The sequence below is a fragment of the Schistocerca cancellata genome, chromosome 5 (assembly GCF_023864275.1).
Source record: "Schistocerca cancellata isolate TAMUIC-IGC-003103 chromosome 5, iqSchCanc2.1, whole genome shotgun sequence".
Taxonomy (NCBI): domain Eukaryota; kingdom Metazoa; phylum Arthropoda; class Insecta; order Orthoptera; family Acrididae; genus Schistocerca; species Schistocerca cancellata.
In genome coordinates, this window is record NC_064630.1 from 270,420,532 (window position 1) to 270,441,343 (window position 20,812).

The following is a 20,812-nucleotide window of genomic DNA, read 5'->3' on the forward strand; positions in this document are numbered from 1 at the left end:
CTACACTATATGGCGAGTAGCAACTACCATTTTCATAATATCGTTACATTCCAGCCTGGATTTTCCATTCCTCAACGCAAGGTACTACAATATAAAAATTTCATTCTCCTACTGCTTTTCAATGGTTTACAAATTGAGAGCAAAGTTGACAATCTTTCTAAAAACACCAAAATGGCTGTTTTGGACCACTTTTACAAAAACAAGCCTTTTGCAAACTCTTTTAAACCATTTTCATTAGAAAGACCACTTTCTAAACCGTCTAAAAAACTATATTTGGTTTTGAAATGCACGCATATAGGCCCTAACATATAACAAGGTAAAGGTGCATTAAAAGAGGCCCCATATTTCAATGGTACTCAAATTAATGCCGACTTCTTTTATTGTGTTGTACTCTTTGGAGGAGGCAATATCAAAAGTCTTGATGATCAGGAAATGAGAGAAAGTCCAAATAATTTGAAAAAAAGAGTTGTCTTTTGTTACGATTCATCATGAAATATTCCAATTTGTTTTTCTGCTACAACTACAGAAACTAAATGGTTATAAACTTTGCCATTAACTATGCATTACCAAAGAAGTGGAGATCATGGTAGTAAAATTGTTGCATACAGGGTGCCTACGCAGACAAGGAAAAAAAATTCTCGGATTTCCTCATTAAAGATACACTTTCTCCCAGATGAAAATACATCTTTTCGTGTTAAGTGACAGTATACTTCCCCTCGAAAATGAAAAATTTATCAGTCCTTTGAATGGTTATGGTTTTATAAAGCAGTGCAGAACTTACCAGCACTTTAGAAAATGAAACTCAAGGGACAAAAACATGTTCTGGAAAGATCTATGACGTGTAGCGACACGTACCCTGCATATTTTCGTATTATGGAAGTATAAATTCGATTTCCACCAAACACCGAATTTTACTTTCTGGAGCATTGAAATCGAGATTCTGATGCGCTTTTGTAAGCCAGTCATAGCTCATGTTACGTGATCTTGCCAGCCGATAACAGCAGATATTCAGGGAATAGGACACATGATGTAGTCAAGCGAAGCTTTTACATATAATGTTGATCTTTTTCGCGTGTGTAACACTTTAAGATACACCACACAAATGTGCCAGTAAAATGTTTAATAATGACATAAATGTCCAATCGTCTAGGTTCGAAATTCTTTAACAAAGGCTTGTCATCAAAGAGTTGAATTTTAACCACGAGTCAAATGCTCTGTGATCTTGCGTAAAAGGAAATTTTCTTTGAAAGTATAACACTTTTCAAACCGCAATTCGTAATATTTTCCCACAGCCTGTTAGAAATAAGTTTGTTTCAGCACCTGCGAGAGAGCGCCAGATAACAGCAGTTACTGTGCTTGCACAGCTAAGACGATGTAGGAAGCCCGTATGTTCGTATGTGTAAAACATCAAAATAGCTTACTTTATGTCATAAAAGAAACATCAGAGGATACTCCAAGAGCATTGGAATTTCGTAAACCATACTAAAATGCATAATTCGGCTTAAAGTGCACATTCGTGTGCCCATTTTCCCAATGAAGTAGGCCTCGACCTGATATTAAGGTTTTCAGTGTGGCTTTTGGGATGTAAATTTTGCTTGGAGTACCAGTACTGTATTATCACATGTTTGGTTCTTTATTGTGGCATAATGCCTAATGTATTAGAAGATGAAAACCTGCACTTTAAATTTAGCAAACAGTTGGAACTAGTCAATAGTGCAGAAATAAAAACACTTTGTTTCAAATAAATGGACTACCTCAGCAGAAAATATTAATAAAAGCCAAATTTCTTTAGCAAAATGACAAAAATAAATTCATTGTCCTGCAAGGTGATTAATGCTTGACTGTCAGAAAGGTGCAAGTAAGATAAACTAAACATATTTTAGCCTTCCGTAATTATGTCAATGTATTTAATTCACCTGATAGCTACCGGCCACAGAAATCCGTACCCCTCCACCCATTTGATGTGAGAGCAGTAAACAAAGAGGAAACAGCAATATCACTAAATGCAAACACTGGTCACGTGGAGACTACCCACCTCCCCACTATAACTCAGACTGTTCTGCGCATCGGCCCCGAATCTACAATATTTCCAAACTGTGGCAATACTAGATAGTGATTGCCTGCCTCCCCCCCCCCCCTCACACACACACACACACACACACACACACACACACACACACACACACACAACCACCACCACAAGCGTTTGAGATTAGGACGTAAAAAGAAAAAAAGACTTTACAAAAATATGTTGATTTTGTAGATCAAACCTTTCCGAGGAGACTGATACATAAAAATGTTCAAGGAAATGTGACATGTTGTTTGGTCTTACCGTATTTACTCGAATCTAAGCCGCACTTTTTTTCCGGTTTTTGTAATCCAAAAAACCGCCTGCGGCTTAGAATCGAGTGCAAAGTAAGCGGAAGTTCTGAAAAATGTTGGTAGGTGCCGCCACAACTAACTTCTGCCGTCGAATATATGTAGCGATTCACATGCATGCTTTTCAGGCACAAAGATAAATACTGGCGCCAAAACCTCTGCGTCAGTAAATAAATAAAAAAAAAACTATGGAAGACGAAATTTTTTCTCCGCCCCGAGTTTCGACCACTGCATTTTCATACATTATCCAACGAAGTAAATACAAATTCCGTATTGTTAGTCTTCGAATGTAGCAACATTTCAATGTACTGTACTACGAAAATCTGACTGGCAAGACTGTCTGGGATGTTTGTCAATATGGCCAACTCTACGTTCTGAATTTTTTCTACCTATGAGAAGAGATGGTTACTAATAGGAACTTTTATGAATTGTGAATCACATGCAGTATTCTCTTCACCATAAGAATAATACGTATATAAACATTTTGCCATGTATTCTTTCGTGTTTGCTGCTATTGGAGCTCCAACGTCAGGCGCGTAATGGGGCCCCTTAGGGATATGGCAGCAAGGGAGGGGAAGAAAACCAAAGTGCACTCCGTGTGCATACCGGGGGGAGTCATTCCAGATGTGGAAAGGGTCCTTCCGGATGCCATGAAGGGTACAGGGTGCACCCATCTGCAGGTGGTCGCTCATGTCGGCACCAATGATGTGTGTCGCTATGGATCGGAGGAAATCCTCTCTGGCTTCCGGCGGCTATCTGATTTGGTGAAGACTGCCAGTCTCGCTAGCGGGATGAAAGCAGAGCTCACCATCTGCAGCATCGTCGACAGGACTGACTGCGGACCTTTGGTACAGAGCCGAGTGGAGGGTCTGAATCAGAGGTTGAGACGGTTCTGCGACCATGTGGGCTGCAGATTCCTCGACTTGCGCCATAGGGTGGTGGGGTTTCGGGTTCCGCTGGATAGGTCAGGAGTCCACTACACGCAACAAGCGGCTACACGGGTAGCAGGGGTTGTGTGGCGTGGGCTGGGCGGTTTTTTAGGTTAGATGGCCTCGGGCAAGTGCAGAAAGGGCAACAGCCTCAACGGGTGCGGGGCAAAGTCAGGACATGCGGGGACCAAGCAGCAATCGGTATTGTAATTGTAAACTGTCGAAGCTGCGTTGGTAAAGTACCGGAACTTCAAGCGCTGATAGAAAGCACCGAAGCTGAAATCGTTATAGGTACAGAAAGCTGGCTGAAGCCAGAGATAAATTCTGCCGAAATTTTTACAAAGGCACAGACGGTGTTTAGAAAGGATAGATTGCATGCAACCGGTGGCGGAGTGTTCGTCGCTGTTAGTAGTAGTTTATCCTGTAGTGAAGTAGAAGTGGATAGTTCCTGTGAATTATTATGGGTGGAGGTTACACTCAACAACCGAGCAAGGTTAATAATTGGCTCCTTTTATCGACCCCCCGACTCAGCAGCATTAGTGGCAGAACAACTGAGAGAAAATTTGGAATACATTTCACATAAATTTTCTCAGCATGTTATGGTCTTAGGTGGAGATTTCAATTTACCAGATATAGACTGGGACACTCAGATGTTTAGGACGGGTGGTAGGGACAGAGCATCGAGTGACATTATACTGAGTGCACTATCCGAAAATTACCTCGAGCAATTAAACAGAGAACCGACTCGTGGAGATAACATCTTGGACCTACTGATAACAAACAGACCCGAACTTTTCGACTCTGTAAGTGCAGAACAGGGAATCAGTGATCATAAGGCCGTTGCAGCATCCCTGAATATGGAAGTTAATAGGAATATAAAAAAAGGGAGGAAGGTTTATCTGTTTAGCAAGAGTAATAGAAGGCAGATTTCAGACTACCTAACAGATCAAAACGAAAATTTCTGTTCCGACACTGACAATGTTGAGTGTTTATGGAAAAAGTTCAAGGCAACCGTTAAATGCGTTTTAGACAGGTACGTGCCGAGCAAAACTGTGAGGGACGGGAAAAACCCACCGTGGTACAACAACAAAGTTAGGAAACTACTGCGAAAGCAAAGAGAGCTTCACTCCAAGTTTAAACGCAGCCAAAACCTCTCAGACAAACAGAAGCTAAACGATGTCAAAGTTAGCGTAAGGAGGGCTATGCGTGAAGCGTTCAGTGAATTCGAAAGTAAAATACTAGGTACCGACTTGACAGAAAATCCTAGGAAGTTCTGGTCTTACGTTAAATCAGTAAGTGGCTCGAAACATCATGTCCAGACACTCTGGGATGATGATGGCATTGAAACAGAGGATGACAAGCGTAAAGCTGAAATACTAAACACCTTTTTCCAAAGCTGTTTCACAGAGGAAGACCGCACTGCAGTTCCTTCTCTAAATCCTCGCACCAACGAAAAAATGGCTGACATTGAAATAAGTGTCCAAGGAATAGAAAAGCAACTGGAATCACTCAACAGAGGAAAGTCCACTGGACCTGACGGGATACCAATTCGATTCTACACAGAGTACGCGAAAGAACTTGCCCCCCTTCTAACAGCCGTGTACCGCAAGTCTCTAGAGGAACAGAAGGTTCCAAATGATTGGAAAAGAGCACAGGTAGTCCCAGTCTTCAAGAAGGGTCGTCGAGCAGATGCGCAAAACTATAGACCTATCTCTCTGACGTCGATCTGTTGTAGAATTTTAGAACATGTCTTTTGCTCGAGTATCATGTCGTTTTTGGAAACTCAGAATCTACTATGTAGGAATCAACATGGATTCCGGAAACAGCGATCGTGTGAAACCCAACTCGCATTATTTGTTCATGAAACCCAGAAAATATTAGATACAGGCTCCCAGGTAGATGCCATTTTCCTTGACTTCCGGAAGGCGTTCGATACAGTTCCGCACTGTCGTCTGATAAACAAAGTAAGAGCCTACGGAATATCAGACCAGCTGTGTGGCTGGATTGAAGAGTTTTTAGCAAACAGAACACAGCACGTTGTTCTCAATGGAGAGACATCTACAGACGTTAAAGTAACCTCTGGCGTGCCACAGGGGAGTGTTATGGGACCATTGCTTTTCACAATATATATAAATGACCTAGTAGATAGTGTCGGAAGTTCCATGCGGCTTTTCGCGGATGATGCTGTAGTATACAGAGAAGTTGCAGCATTAGAAAATTGTAGCGAAATGCAGGAAGATCTGCAGCGGATAGGCACTTGGTGCAGGGAGTGGCAACTGACCCTTAACATAGACAAATGTAATGTATTGCGAATACATAGAAAGAAGGATCCTTTATTGTATGATTATATGATAGCGGAACAAACACTGGTAGCAGTTACTTCTGTAAAATATCTGGGAGTATGCGTGCGGAACGATTTGAAGTGGAATGATCATATAAAATTAATTGTTGGTAAGGCGGGTACCAGGTTGAGATTCATTGGGAGAGTCCTTAGAAAATGTAGTCCATCAACAAAGGAGGTGGCTTACAAAACACTCGTTCGACCTATACTTGAGTATTGCTCATCAGTGTGGGATCCGTACCAGATCGGGTTGACGGAGGAGATAGAGAAGATCCAAAGAAGAGCGGCGCGTTTCGTCACAGGGTTATTTGGTAACCGTGATAGCGTTACGGAGATGTTTAACAAACTCAAGTGGCAGACTCTGCAAGAGAGGCGCTCTGCATCGCGGTGTAGCTTGCTCGCCAGGTTTCGAGAGGGTGCGTTTCTGGATGAGGTATCGAATATATTGCTTCCCCCTACTTATACCTCCCGAGGAGATCACGAATGTAAAATTAGAGAGATTAGAGCGCGCACAGAGGCTTTCAGACAGTCGTTCTTCCCGCGAACCATACGCGACTGGAACAGGAAAGGGAGATAATGACAGTGGCACGTAAAGTGCCCTCCGCCACACACCGTTGGGTGGCTTGCGGAGTATAAATGTAGATGTAGATGTAGATGTATCTCATTTAAATCCTGTCCGCTTAATAAACTACGAAACTAGAGTGAGACAACAGCAAACGCCGAAGAATATACATATCATTTCATGTTTATATTCGTATTATTCTTATGCCTAATAGTGATAGTCAGAAATGAAGCACGTCAATTGACTAGATTTTTAAATCTAAGATGACTAATTTCTGTGCAGAATGTTATGTACTAAAGAGACGCCTGCAAAGATTTTCAAACAGAAAAATTTTCGCTAAACTCTCGTTCAGAACATCATCTGTCATACGCAGTCTATTATTTGGTTCTTGTTGATCGTCAAAGAAAGCAGCAGTGTTAGTAACAACAAATAGCAGTCTCTTGCCATTGTTTCGCTAATGAGACAATTTCTCTCTTTTTCTTTTTTTAATTGTAAGCGGCGGTAGTGCGCACAAAAGCAAGCCACGCTGCGAGCGGCGACAGGCCGTAAACACTGATTATCAGAATGCGACAAACAGTGCATGACACAGTACAGTAATGCATTTTCAGCTTAGAGTGACGTAAACACCTATAACAAAGAGAACGACACTTATAAGATCAAAGAAAAATAAGCAATCGATCCAAACCAGACGAAGGACGTGAAAATGGAAGGGTACCCGTATAATTATGGACGGAGCGCCTGACGCATAGCTATGGCTACCTGGTAAAGCCTAACTGCTTAGCTTACTACGCGAACCAAACTACTGTAGCTGTATCGTCATTCATTCGACCTAAATTGTGTCTCATATTACAATGGACCAACTTTGTTTCGATTTGGAGGTGCGGCCTAAAACTTTACTCTCCCCTTGAATTTCGTGTCTCATATTTCAGGTGCGGCTTAGATTTGGGAAAATTTTTTTTCCTTGATTTCGAGTCTCATTTTTCAGGTGCGGCTTAGATTCGAGTGCGGCTTAGATTCGAATAAATACGGTAAGTGTGCCAAGGTGCAGGGTGTCACACCTCTTCACACATTATTCTTCTACTGCAAATCACTGTGTGGAACTCAAATGTATATATTTTGTAATGTATGCCATCAAACTATATTCAGGACAGAGGAAATTAAAATGTCCTGTTGTGCCCCTCTTGTTCTGTCAGCCGCTTTGACATCCTCCCCTCCTCCTCTTAAAAAACCCTCATAATTAACACTGGATGGGATTATGTACAGGATACATAAAACCAGCAAAGACAAGAAACAAGCAAGACAATCCACATTTCTTCAATCAGGTCCTAGCATTTTTTTCTCTCTAATCTTGCTACAGCTTTACATGGCATGCTTTTTTTCTGTGAAAAAATTTATTACCTCTTCAAAGTTCGTCAAACAATTTGCTACATGAAAAATCTAAATGTTGTTGTCTAATACTGAAAAAGCCATTAATACAAATAGTATCCAAGACTGGTGTGGTTTGTTGATCTAATTAAGTTGTTTTATCACTGTCTACTAGATAAAACAAAATAAGCCTTTCTAATATTGCAGCAATTTTAACACACACAAAAAAGCGAGTCTGTTTTGGCAATAACGGTCGTTTTTGTAACACGACAGAATACAATTCACTAATACTAATACCAAATGCCTATTTGGCTTACTACAAGCGAAAAGCTTTATGTTATGAAGGAGTTTTACATTTCATATTCTACAGTTAACTTTGCCCAGACTGCCAGAACCACCGGTTTAGTTACCCACCTTTATTCTTCGCTTAGCCATTATTTCTTATTCGTACAATGCATTTCCACGCTATTCCCAGAATAGAATTTAGCAGCTGCTAACCGCGGACTGTACAACTGGCTTTTAACAGTGTAGCAAAAATTTTTCATCAAAATTTCGTTTTCTTGGATACACTTACTTTATTACCTGTTATTTCTGTTAGTCGTTTATTTCCACTCTGGTAGTCTCAATCTATGGATTTCACTAATAATTATAACAATGCAGATCATTTGCAAAATTATTAGAGGCATTTTTTATAAAAAGAATTCTGTAGATCTGAATTTAGAGAGAGGTCTTAAAAAACAAAAAAGACTACTTATTTCCCATTTTTCTGGCTCAAGCTCATTTCTTGCTCACCAGAACTTTTGATATTGCCTTCCCCAGAGAGTATTAAACATCTGTAGAACACAATGAAAGATGTCAGATTTGAGTAACAGCTGAATATGGGCCCATTTTCAATGCACTTCCACCTTGCCATTGTTTTTAGGGTCTTATATGGTCACATTGCAAAACCAAATATAGTTTTCAGGTGTTTTACGACAGGGTCCTTCTAATAAAAATAGTTTGAAAGAGTTTGCAGGTGATTTTTTTCTGTGGCCCAAAAATTACCATTTTTTTAAAAAACACTGTCAACTTTGTCCTCAAATTGTAAACTACTGGAAAGCAATAGGAGAATGAAATTTTATAAGACCCTGCATTAGTAAGTTATGATGTGCAAAGTTTCACGTTTATACTGCAGTTACTTCTAGAGATATAAAAAGCTAACTTTTGCATTTTTTTGAGCACCTATTTTTTCAGCTTACTTTGCTTCTATTAACTGTATTAAAATTGCTCTAGAAATCACTTTTTATTATTTCTCATAAGAGGGTGCAAAGAGTTGTATAAGATGGAATATAAGCGCCCCCCCCCCCAAGAAAATACCGCCACTGCACTGCTGACAGCTGTGCGAGTCAAACAAATGACTATATCTCTGGACGTATGGAATTAGTGATTGTGAAACGTTACCAATGTTTACTGGGATCATGTCTGAATGTTCACACAAAATTTCACCAAAATCCATGATGGTAATTTTGGGACTTTTTCCAAAATTAGACGACTTGGCGTGGAAAAGACCAATTTTAAGCATAAAATTATCCATGAATCATGGTTGCAACGGTGAAACCTGGGAGAAAATGGTGTTACTTTGGTTCATTTTGTCACACAGTACATGAAATACCCTGACACTTGTCAACAAATGTGTACAACAAGCTGTTCTATCTCTGCCCCATAGAGCAGAGGCTGCCACAGACAGCCTGCCAGCAGGTGCAGGTGAGCAGGCTATTGGCCATTGCATCACACCCACCCCTCATTCTGGTGTGAATGAGAACCATTTATCAACCTTTGCCTGTGTGCACTTAGCCGAGACATACAATCGTGTATGCTGATCACGTGACTGCATGTGTCAGCTGTTTGCCCATGCCTATCCATCTCTGTCCACAGGCAGGTACGTGAGGTGCAGCTGGCTGTACACCAATATTTTGGGCAGCCCTATTATGAAAATGGAAATACAAAACTGACTGTTAACATACCTCCTGCATGTCATGGTAGCACAGATGAAAGAATACCAGCACATCATTCATAGACTTCTTCAGCTTAGCTGCACGATTAGGTTTCATGTAGCAATCTTTTACACTGCCACTGACTTTCCTGTAACATATGTTTTACAATTTTTACTTTTTTTGTGCGGAAGTAAACTTAGTTATACAAACACTCTAACAGAATTAATACTAAAATAAGATTTGGATAACTGAAAAATAAAGTTATTATTATGTAAAATAAACAGACAAGAATAAGAGCACTAATAGGATGGAAAAGACTGGGTACTTTAGATTGAATGAACACACAGCAGACAAGGTAGCAAATACTAAGTTTTTGTAACACATTGTTCAACATTTGAAGTAAACAGCATACCAAGAAAAGTGCAAAGAGATTAACAGAGTATGAACCAGCTGGTTGCACATAGTAACTTAGAGGATACACATGAATGCATAATGAAGGAACCAGCTAGTATTCAATCACAAGCTTGGAATAAAAAATTCCCTGAGAATTTCAGGTATGAGGAGGAAGATGGTATCAAAAAGCAACACAAAATTCCACGAGTTTTCACGAAATTTCTGAAATTCCCTGAGAGTTCTCTGATTTTTCCAGGTAAATTTTAATTCCCTGAGAATTCCAGGTTCTCACTAATGCACACACTGATTCATGAGCAAGGCTTTGCCTATAATTTCTAAATACTTCGAGCTCTATTTGGTGGGGTAGCTGATAGGAGTAACTCATTTGAATGAAGATATCACACCAATCATATCCACTTCCAAACTGTCTCTACTGTGCAAACGCAGTTTTGTGATTGTTGAGATCGTGACACCTTTGTCGAACCATATTTAGCATGTTTCAGCATATGGTCACTTGGAGCACTAGTTGACACTGACATTCACTTTGTGTTGCTGAAATGTTATTAGTTTGCAAATAGCACCAGCTTTGTATTTTAATCACGCTGAGCAAAATGTGTTTCGAGAATTTATTCTCGTTGTCAAGTGCAGTATTTACGTATGAATTTTTTCTGATGTTACACAAACAAACAATGTGAGTGATAGTTTGCATGTGTGTGTGGTTTTCTACATAACTGATGAGGCACAGTACTTGATAACATCAAAAAGATGACTACAGTGCAGGAGACGCAGAATAACACATATTCAAACACCATACAAAATACATATTTGCACTTGACAACGAGGAAAAATTCTCAAAAGTGTCATGCTAAGCATAAAAAAATACATAACTAGTGCAGTATTTCATTATTTAAATAATGAATGACAACTGCAGGCTTTCAAATGGTTCAAATGCCTCTGAGCACTATGGGACTTAACATCTATGGTCATCAGTCCCCTAGAACTTAGAACTACTTAAACCTAACTAAACTTAGGACAGCACATAACACCCAGCCATCACGAGGCAGAGAAAATCCCTGACCCCGCCGGGAATCGAACCCGGGCGTGGGAAGCGAGAATGCTACCGCACGACCACGAGATGCGGGCTGCTGCAGGCTTTCAAAAACATTGATTACGGCATACGAAATTGAGTCAAACGTTCCTACGTCCCACACAGTTATCAGTTCCAGTTACATCAGTGGTTTTTATTAAATAATAAACCTTCATTAGATAATAAACAAGTCTCTGACAAGTCTTTTGATGCCCGTTACGTACAGTCAGACATGAAAGCTGACCTCCGGCCGGCCGCCACAGAGACTAAGTCCAAATCGATCTTTTAACGTGGACAATAAAACAGACCGCCTCTGACAACGCTTAGTCTGGCCGTCTGCACAATATGGCAATGCTGTAAGATGCAGAAGTGTCAGGAGGAAGTGTTGTGTACTTACAAGATATTGTGGGGTTGTGTCAGCCCATGGTGTAGTGGTAATTGTGCATTCTAACCTTATAGTCACGTGTTCGCATACAACTGTATCACTCTTTCATTTTAACCACATTTTGGCCCTCCTCTAAAGTTATGAGTCTGATTGAACATCGAAGATAATTCGCTTCACATTCTACCCATCAGTAATAACAAATGCTTTCAGAAACAATTCTGCAGCACAGCTCATGGTTGCGTCGCAATCAGTGCAGCTTATGCTCGAGCGTTTCGTCGCAATGCAGTGGCCATCCTCCATCTACAAGATGTCACCCACCACCTGAAATTGGATGCCACCCACGTGAACACGGCACTACGCTGTCAGTGTATGTATCAACTGTCATTTTCGAATTTGAAGTTCTAGTTATCGTCTTCCAGCCAAGCATTGGATTTTGCATACTTGAAAATCATGAACTACGGTTAAACATTGTAAAACTGGGTTGCAAGTGAGAAAAAGGTGTAACATCTGCAACACAGTATTTACTTTTGGTATAGCAGAGGGGTGAATACACAGGAGGTAGCTTGAAGGACCTGAACCGTGTGTGGAGCGAATGCTTTTGTTAAATATACGGCACAAAAAGATATTCTTGTTTCAAAGAAGATCTTTCTAACATGAATGATTTTCCACATTAAGAAAATCTGAACTACTGATATAAGTGATGGATTACCGTTTAACCATCATGCGACATTTGCATTCAACAGGCAAGGTTCAGAAGTCTGTTGTAGGAGTCCTGCATGCTCTAATTTGAAACAACAAAAGCCAATGGAGAGACTATTATTGCAGTTTTGCTTCAACGTCATCAGGTCGCTCATTGAGCATTCCTATGCAATACTATTACTGGTGACTAGTTATGGTCCCTTTATTGTTAACCTCCTAACAAGAAATGAAAGGCTGAGCCGCCCCCAAAAGAGTAGTGTTTACATAATATTTTACATTTGATAGCTCCAAAAGTGTGTTTTGCACCACAAATTCTTCCCCAAAGGTGTGTCTATCACAGCTGAAATTTGTTGCCAACAATTGAGACACCTTTCGGTCACAGTGTAAGAAAATCGACCGACATAGCTACATCAAGTGTGCTAATGCATGATAACGCACTCTGTTGAACTGAGAAACAAAACTATCCAGGAGATTGATAGGGAAGTCACCTCTCAGGCAAACGTCGTTCTGATCGTGTACTAGTAAAATTTTACCTTTCCCACTCTTGATCGATCAACCGTCAAGGCAATTCATTTCTAGATGAAAATGCTCTTCAAACTACACTGGTTTAATGACATTTTGCTGCAGCGTTGTCTTATGATACCCTTATTGAGTTTCTATCTGCCTGTTTGTAGCTGTGGTACAAAAGAATTAAAAATATGGCTATCACCAAGTCTCAAAATGGGAACGAAAGCAGCTTGCAAAGGGTAGGCAAGCATGTTACCTTGGAGCTTTTTTTTTTTTTTTTTTTTTTTCTTCCTAAAGTGGGTAGACATCATTTGGAGTTTGAATTTGTGGCAAATGTCGATCAGATGCGTGCCGTTGGTTTTAGTGTTTTGGTGTGTAGAATTTTTACCAATGATTTTTCTATAGGTATTTTCTGTCACAAGACTGAGCTTCGAAGTCTCACATTAGCATTTTCACGTTCTTCTTAGTGAATTTTGCTCATGGTTTTTTCGAGTATGTTCCAGAACTTTTCGACATTTTTGGGGTTTTTCTTATTTTCAATGTTGGTGGGGCCATGTGCTTTGACGAGAGTATATTTTTTATTAGTGCTCTGAATACGCATAGTGATAAGTCAATTGCTGATGGGTGTGATTTCTTTGACAGAGTTGATGATGGATCTCTATACGAGAAATGCCACGCCGAAGGTTGGTGCGCCTTTTGTTACCTTTTATTGTGTTTTGTTCTTGAAGATGCTACAGTTTCCGTAATGCAAGGTTTCATTATCAGTTATGTTTCTTGAAGAGCAAAGGATGAAAATTTTTTGTCTGTTGAATTCTTATGTGAGATTATTTTGTTTTCCTGTTTGGATCAATGTATTGATATTTAGCGTTCCAATGAATGTTTTCTGGTTGTAGGGAAGTTTACCAGAGATCTCCGATATTCTCTGCCGTTCTAGCCTGGAATCTCTAGAATACGAAAGTTCAGTTGCTGTCTGTCGCCGGTACGGATCTTTCTGTGAGTGAGTGGTTGTACATAACTGCTAAATATGGAGCTATTTTATCAGCATACTCTGAGAGAAACCTGACTGGTATACAATCTGGACCGGAGGCCTTGCCTTTATTAAGTGATTTAAGCTGCTTCATTACATCAAGGATATCTACTTCTATGTTTCTCATCTTGGTAGTTGTTCTTGATTGGAATTCAAGAATATTTACTTTGTCTTCTTTGCTGAAGGAGTTTCAGAAAACCGTGTTTAATAACTCTGCTTTAGTGGCACTGTCATCAGTGACTTCATTGTTATCGCGCAGTGAAGGTATTGATTGCGTCTTGCCACTGGTGTGCTTTATGTACAACAAGAATCCCTTTGGGTTTTCTGCCAGATTTCAAGACAGAACTTCGTTGTGGAAATTATTAAAAGCATCTCGTATTGAAGTATGCATTATATTTTGAATTTCTGCAAAACTTTGCCAGTCTTGGGGATTTTGTGTTCTTTTAAATTTGGCATGCTTTTTTTGTTGCTTCTGCAACAATGATCTGACCCGTTTTGTGTACCATGGGGAATCAGTACCATCACTTATCAATTTATGTGGTATATATCTCTGAACTGCTGTCGATACTATCTCTTTGAAAACATTCCACAACTTTTCTACACTTACGTGATCAGATCGGAAGGAGTGAAGACTGTCTCTTAAAAAGGTGTTAAGAGCATTTTTATCAGCTTTTTTTAAATAGATATACTTTGCATTTCTTTTTGACGGTCGTAGGTGTTACGGTATTCAGCCTAGCAGCAACTGCCTTGTGGTCGCTAATCCCTGTATTCGTCGCAATACTCACTATTTGTCCAGGATTATTTGTTGCTAAAAGGTCAAGTATGCTTTCGCTACCATTTACGCTTCAAGTGGGCTTATGAACTAATTGTTCAAAATAATGTTATGAGAAAGCATACAGTACAAGCCAGGGCTGCATATCGAGGGTAGATTAAAGTCACCACCAACTATGAGTGGGGTACCTATTTGAAATGGGACTCAAGTTTTCTTTGAACAGTTCAGCAACTATATCTTCCGAGTCGGGGTTGGTAAAACAACCCAATTAATAGTTTATAATAGAGGGAATCATTCCACGTGGGAAAAATATATCTAAAAAGAAAGATGATGAGACTTACCAAACAAAAGCGCTGGCAGGTCGATAGACACACAAACAAACACAAACATACACACAAAATTCTAGCTTTCGCAACCAACGGTTGCCTCGTCAGGAAAGAGGGAAGGAGAGGGAAAGACAAAAGGATTTGGGTTTTAAGGGAGAGGGTAAGGAGTCATTCCAATCCCGGGAGCGGAAAGACTTACCTTTGGGGGAAAAAAGGACAGGTATACACTTGCACACACACACATATCCATCCGCATATACACAGACACAAGCAGACGTCTGCTTGTGTCTGTGTATATGCGGATGGATATGTGTGTGAGTGCGAGTGTATACCTGTCCTTTTTTCCCCCAAAGGTAAGTCTTTCTGCTCCCGGGATTGGAATGACTCCTTACACTCTCCCTTAAAACCCAAATCCTTTTGTCTTTCCCTCTCCTTCCCTCTTTCCTGACGAGGCAACCGTTGGTTGCGAAAGCTAGAATTTTGTGTGTATGTTTGTGTTTGTTTGTGTGTCTATCGACCTGCCAGCACTTTTGTTTGGTAAGTCTCATCATCTTTCTTTTTAGATATACAATTAATAGTTTAATCTGATTGTCAAGTATAACCTCTACCCATACTATTTCACAGGAACTATCTACTTCAATTTCACTACAAGGCAAACTACTTCTGACAGCAATAAATACTCCACCACCAATTGTATTTAATCTATCCTTTCTGAACACTGTTAAGATTATTAGAAAAAATTTCTGCTGAGCTTATTTCCGGCTTTAGCCAGCTTTCTGTACCTATAACTATTTTGAGCTTTATTGCTTTCTATTAGGGCTTGGAGCTCTGGTTTTTTCCCAACACAGCTACGACAATTTACAACTACAATACCGATCATTTCTACAACTAACTTACTGTGTTTTACCCGCCCCCTTTTAGACAGACACCCTTTCTGTGGTCCCGAGGCTCTCTAACCCTTTAAAAAAAAACACCCAGTCCCTTCCACACAGTCCCCACTACCTGTGTAGCCACTTCCTGTACGTAGTGGACTCCTGATCTATTAAGCAGAACCCAAAAACTCTCCACTCAATGGCACAATTCAAGGAATCTGCAGCCTACACGGTCACAGAATTGCCTGAGCCTCTGATTCAGACCCTCCACTTGGCTCTGCACCAAAGGACCACAGTCGGTTCTATCGACGATGCTGCAGATGGTGAAATCCACCTCAATCTCGCAAGCAAGACTGGTAGTCTCTACAATGTCTGCTAGCCACCCAAAACCAGAGAGAATCTCCTCCGATCCATTGCGACATACATGACTGGTACCAACATAAGCCACAACCTGCTGTTGGCTGCACCCTGCACTCTTCATGGCATCTGGAAGCAGCCTTTCCACATCCAGAATGACGAACCCCCCCCCCCCCCCCCCCCAGTATGCACACTGGCTTTCTTCCCCTCCTTGGCAGCCATGTTCCTAAGGGGCCCCATTACATGCCTAATGTTGGAGCTCCCTACAACCAGCAAACCCACCCTCTGTGAACACCCAGACCTTGCGGGTCGCGAAGTTTCCTCTGGAACAGGGTGGATGTCTGCATCCGGCTCAGAGACATTGTCAGCCACAGATAACAATCGAAAACTGTTCGTCAAACGAAATTGGGGATGCCTACTACCGGCCCCTCGGAAAGGGGGCTGCCTGCCAGACTTTGGAATGATCTCCCACTCGACCATGGGTGAGGGGTCAACCTCAGTGCAGACAGTACCTGGGGTGGCCACAGCAGTGGACCAAACGGGGGACAGGTGGGATGTGTCCAACGTCTCTCGCATCCCAGCGGCCGATGACCCCCCCCCCCCCCCCCACACACACACACACACAGAGATGCCTCTTGGCAGAAACCTCAAGCTGTGTGATGGAAGCCAACATAGCCTGGAGCTGTGAGCGAAGGGTCACCAACTCAGCTCGCCTCTGTACACAGTAATCACAATACCTATCCATTACTGTGGTCGCTCCCATTTGAATGCCGTAAAAATACACAACACACAAATGGTGTACTCGCCTTCTTAGCAGCAGGAATGCGAGGTGCTCCGCCACCGATGGTCTAACCAACACTGAGCTGTACTAACCAAAACAAACAAAAGCCTGTACGATACGGCGGTACAGTACGCTACACTGTAATTAAAATAAAAGCTTGTGCGTAGCAAGCACTCGAACACGCAAGAAATTATTAAAATAATCTAGTAGTATATAAGTCGCTCATGCTGGAAGCTCATAAAAATGTACAACAAACAAACAGTGTACTCGCCTTCTTAGCAGCAGGAACACGATGTGCTCTCTCACTGACGCTCAATCCACTCTATTTGGATCCCAAGAAAATAGGAAACTTCTCACAAAGTAATGTGAGGTGATATCAAAATTTATCCAACATAAAAAAATTAACTGCAGAGCTTTCATACACGCAGTAGTTGCACACAAGGAAATATTATGACTTAGAAGCGTACATTTCAGTTCCTCCTCTCGTATCAACACCCTTGTTTTAGTACGAAACGAGCATAAGTCATTTCTTCTTCTCATGTCATAGCTTTTGTTTTAGTATGAAGGGTTTTGAAGCATAATATGACACCAGGTTCTTATCGTAGGCCCTATCGGAAATGCAAAAAGCAGGGAGCTCTCCATTCTCTTGTCCAACAGTCTGTTTCCTTTCATGCATTACTACCGCTCACAGATTCTTATACAAGGACTTGCGAGCCTAAAATTCTTCAGCAGAATGAGCTTTATGTTGTGTTAATTACAGTATGGAAAATATGCACCAAAGACGAGATCCCCTAGATCAGTGAAGATATTTGCACATGTCTGTATTCCGCAATGACTGCGAGCTGCCACAATACTTTATAGAATTCATGCGGCAGGCAACAAAACTGTGAGTGCACTTCAGACTTCATTCGTAAGTCAGCAGGAGACAGACGGAAACACCAAATTAACGTCACTTTTCTAGTCATATTCAATCCAAAATGATGTGTTATTACGGTAGTTGAGCGTTCTAGGAATTACACTTTGATAATTCCCATATGAGTATTCCGATAGCCTAAAGAACCAGTCAGTGTGAAACCTTTGGGAACTACATTAATATTAAACTGCAATAACTTGAGACAATACGTGGACTTTTCCCTTCTCTGGGTAACCTCCTACTGTTAATTAGGATTCTCTCTGTCCTACACGTAATGCAAATGGAACTTAACATTCATGAGGTGCTTTCTGCTATTTTTGACAAACATCAGCAACTTGTAATCACAGCGAGTAACAACTGCGGGATGATAATGGTCCGGGTTGCAGTGGATGTGGTGGTGTTATGTTGTCAAACTGCTTACAGTAACGTTAATGGTGATGCACATAATCTAGCGCTGATTACCTACGTAAATAAAGAAAGTGTGGTGGCATCATTGCTTCTCTTTATTTGGCATCAGCTTGAGTAACCTGATTCAATGAACATATTACTCCATTCACAAGCTGCTAATGATACAGTATGACTACAGAGATAATCACGCAGGTATTACATTAATTCTACAGTTAATTGCTTGACAAATATTATCATCAGCTATGCAGCTGAAATGATTAACTGTATAGGGACTCTATGTTGCACTTGGTTAAGTGATCAGCTGCTTCCTGCTTCTACTGTTCGTAAATGCTTGTATACTGACCATTCATTACTTGATTAAATATGCGCTACAATCTGATTCGCATGTGTATGACATGGGTTAGCGTCATCACAAAGCAATGACTAAAGAATGGATGCCGTTGAAGTCCCGTTAATTGATGGCAAGACAAACATTTGCAAATCACTTGTAGTGCCTCGAAAAACAATTGAATCTTAAATATTGAAGGACAGACGTCCACACTGTCACAGGGTGTTGAAATACAGCAACAACGGCAGATGAAAATTCGTGACAGCCCAGGGTTTGAACTGGACCTCCTGCTGACAAGGCAGACGCGCTGACCATTGCACTAGCGGGACACAACGTCCAAGCTGCCTGCAGGACCTAGCTATACACGCTCCTCATCAGATGAAAATTCCCATCTTTTCCACATACCACATACGCGGTACCCCTCCCATCTATTATTGCACTCCCTGCCACACTGTACTCTTGCGAAGGTTCGGACGATGACATGCGTCTAACACTGAAAACCTTCAATGGCCTGTCAAGACCTGAATAATTACACAGGATGTTTCAGGAGAATGGCCTGTCAAGACCTGAGTAATTACACAGAATGTTTCAGGAGAATAGTAAATATTGTAGGAGGAGGTGGTAGTACAGATAAATTGCAGAAAAATGCCATATAACATGTGTCCAATATTTATTGAGTACATACAGCTGGGTTCAATGCATTTTTGTTTCATTTGTTGGTCCTTACAGGACCCCACTGTCTACATTTCCTTGAAAATGAGATTCCAGCATTACTAGAAGAGGTTCCTTTTGCTACAAGAATGCGTATGTTCCTCCAGTGTTACAGGGCTCCTGCTTTTTCTACTCGTCATGAGACACATTGTCCAAACCTAACATTTCCTGGATGAGGGATCAGTGGATACGGGCAATTTTCTTGGCCACCGAGGTCCCCGGACCTTATCTCTTTGGATTTTTGCCTGTGGGGATGGTTGAAAGGCGAAATCTACAAAGAAAAAGTAAACTCAAGAGCCAATTTGATCCGTTTGGGTTTGAATAGTGCAGCCCTCATAAAAGAACACAAAGATGAACTCAGAAGAGCTACATATGGTGTTATCAAGAGAAGTCAAAAGTGGACTGAAGTTGGTGGGGGGATTTTTGAAACTCAACTTTGAACGTCTTCATTTGCCTTTGCTTCCAGTTAGATAAGGTTATGTACTAACAGCTGTATCTCTGCACTCAATAAAAAGTGGACACATTTATATGAAATTTTTTTATGCAATTCCACACACACACACACACACACACACACACACACACACACACACACACTTCTATCTTAAGTGCTATTTGGAAAATGTTTGCCAACTCAGTGGTAGTGACGGACTGGAGCTGCATTAATCTACTCATTTCAGTAGTAGTAGTAGTAGTAGTTGTTGTTGTCTTCAGTCCCGAGACTGGTTTGATGCAGCTCTCCATGCTACTCTATCCTGTGCAAGGTTCTTCATCTCCCAGTACTTACTGCAACCTACATCCTTCTGAATAAGCTTAGTGTATTCCTCTCTTGGTCTCCCTCTACGATTTTTACCCTCCACACTGCCCTCCAATGCTAAATTTGTGATCCCTTGATGCCTAAGAACATGTCCTACCAACCGATCCCTTCTTCTTGTCAAGTTGTGCCACAAACTCCTCTTCTCCCCAATTCCATTCAATACCTCCTCATTAGTTATGTGATATACCCATCTAATCTTCAGCATTCTTCTGTAGCACCACATTTCGAAAGCTTCTATTCTCTTCTTGTCCAAACTATTTATCGTCCATGTTTCACTTCCATACATGGCTACACTCCATACAAATACTTTCAGAAACGACTTCCTGACACTTAAATCTATACTCGATGTTAACAAATTTCTCTTCTTCAGAAACGCTTTCCTTGCCATTGCCAGACTACATTTTATATCCTCTCTACTTCGACCATCATCAGTTATTTTGCTTCCTTTACTACTTTAAGCGTCTCATTTCCTAATCTAATTTCCTCAGCATCGCCCGACTTAATTCAACTACATTCCATTATCCTTGTTTTGCTTTTGTTGATGTTCATCTTACATCCTCCTTTCGAGACACTGTCCATTCCGTTCAGCTGCTCTTCCAGGTCCTTTGCTGTCTCTGACAGAATTACAATGTCATCGGCGAACCTCAAATATTTTATTTCTTCTCCATGGATTTTAATTCCTACTCTGAATTTTTCTTTTGTTTCCTTTATTGCTTGCTCAATATACAGATTGAATAATATCGGGGATAGGCTACAACCCTGTCCCACTCCCTTCCCAACCACTGCTTCCCTTTCATGTCCCGCGACTCTTACAACTGCCAACTGATTTCTGTACAAATTGTAAATAGCCTTTTGCTCCCTGTATTTTACTCCTACAATC

The 20,812-nt window shown here is 40.9% G+C and overlaps 1 protein-coding gene across 1 annotated transcript in view; it reads right to left on the reverse strand.

The window, feature by feature from the left end:
• LOC126187333 (uncharacterized) overlaps positions 1-20,812 on the reverse strand; it is a 200,934-nt gene that overhangs the window by 127,942 nt on the left and 52,180 nt on the right. The window contains exon 4 of the mRNA XM_049928355.1: positions 9,580-9,697. Within this exon, the coding sequence (XP_049784312.1) occupies positions 9,580-9,697 (118 nt within the window). The remainder of the gene's footprint in view (positions 1-9,579; positions 9,698-20,812) is intronic.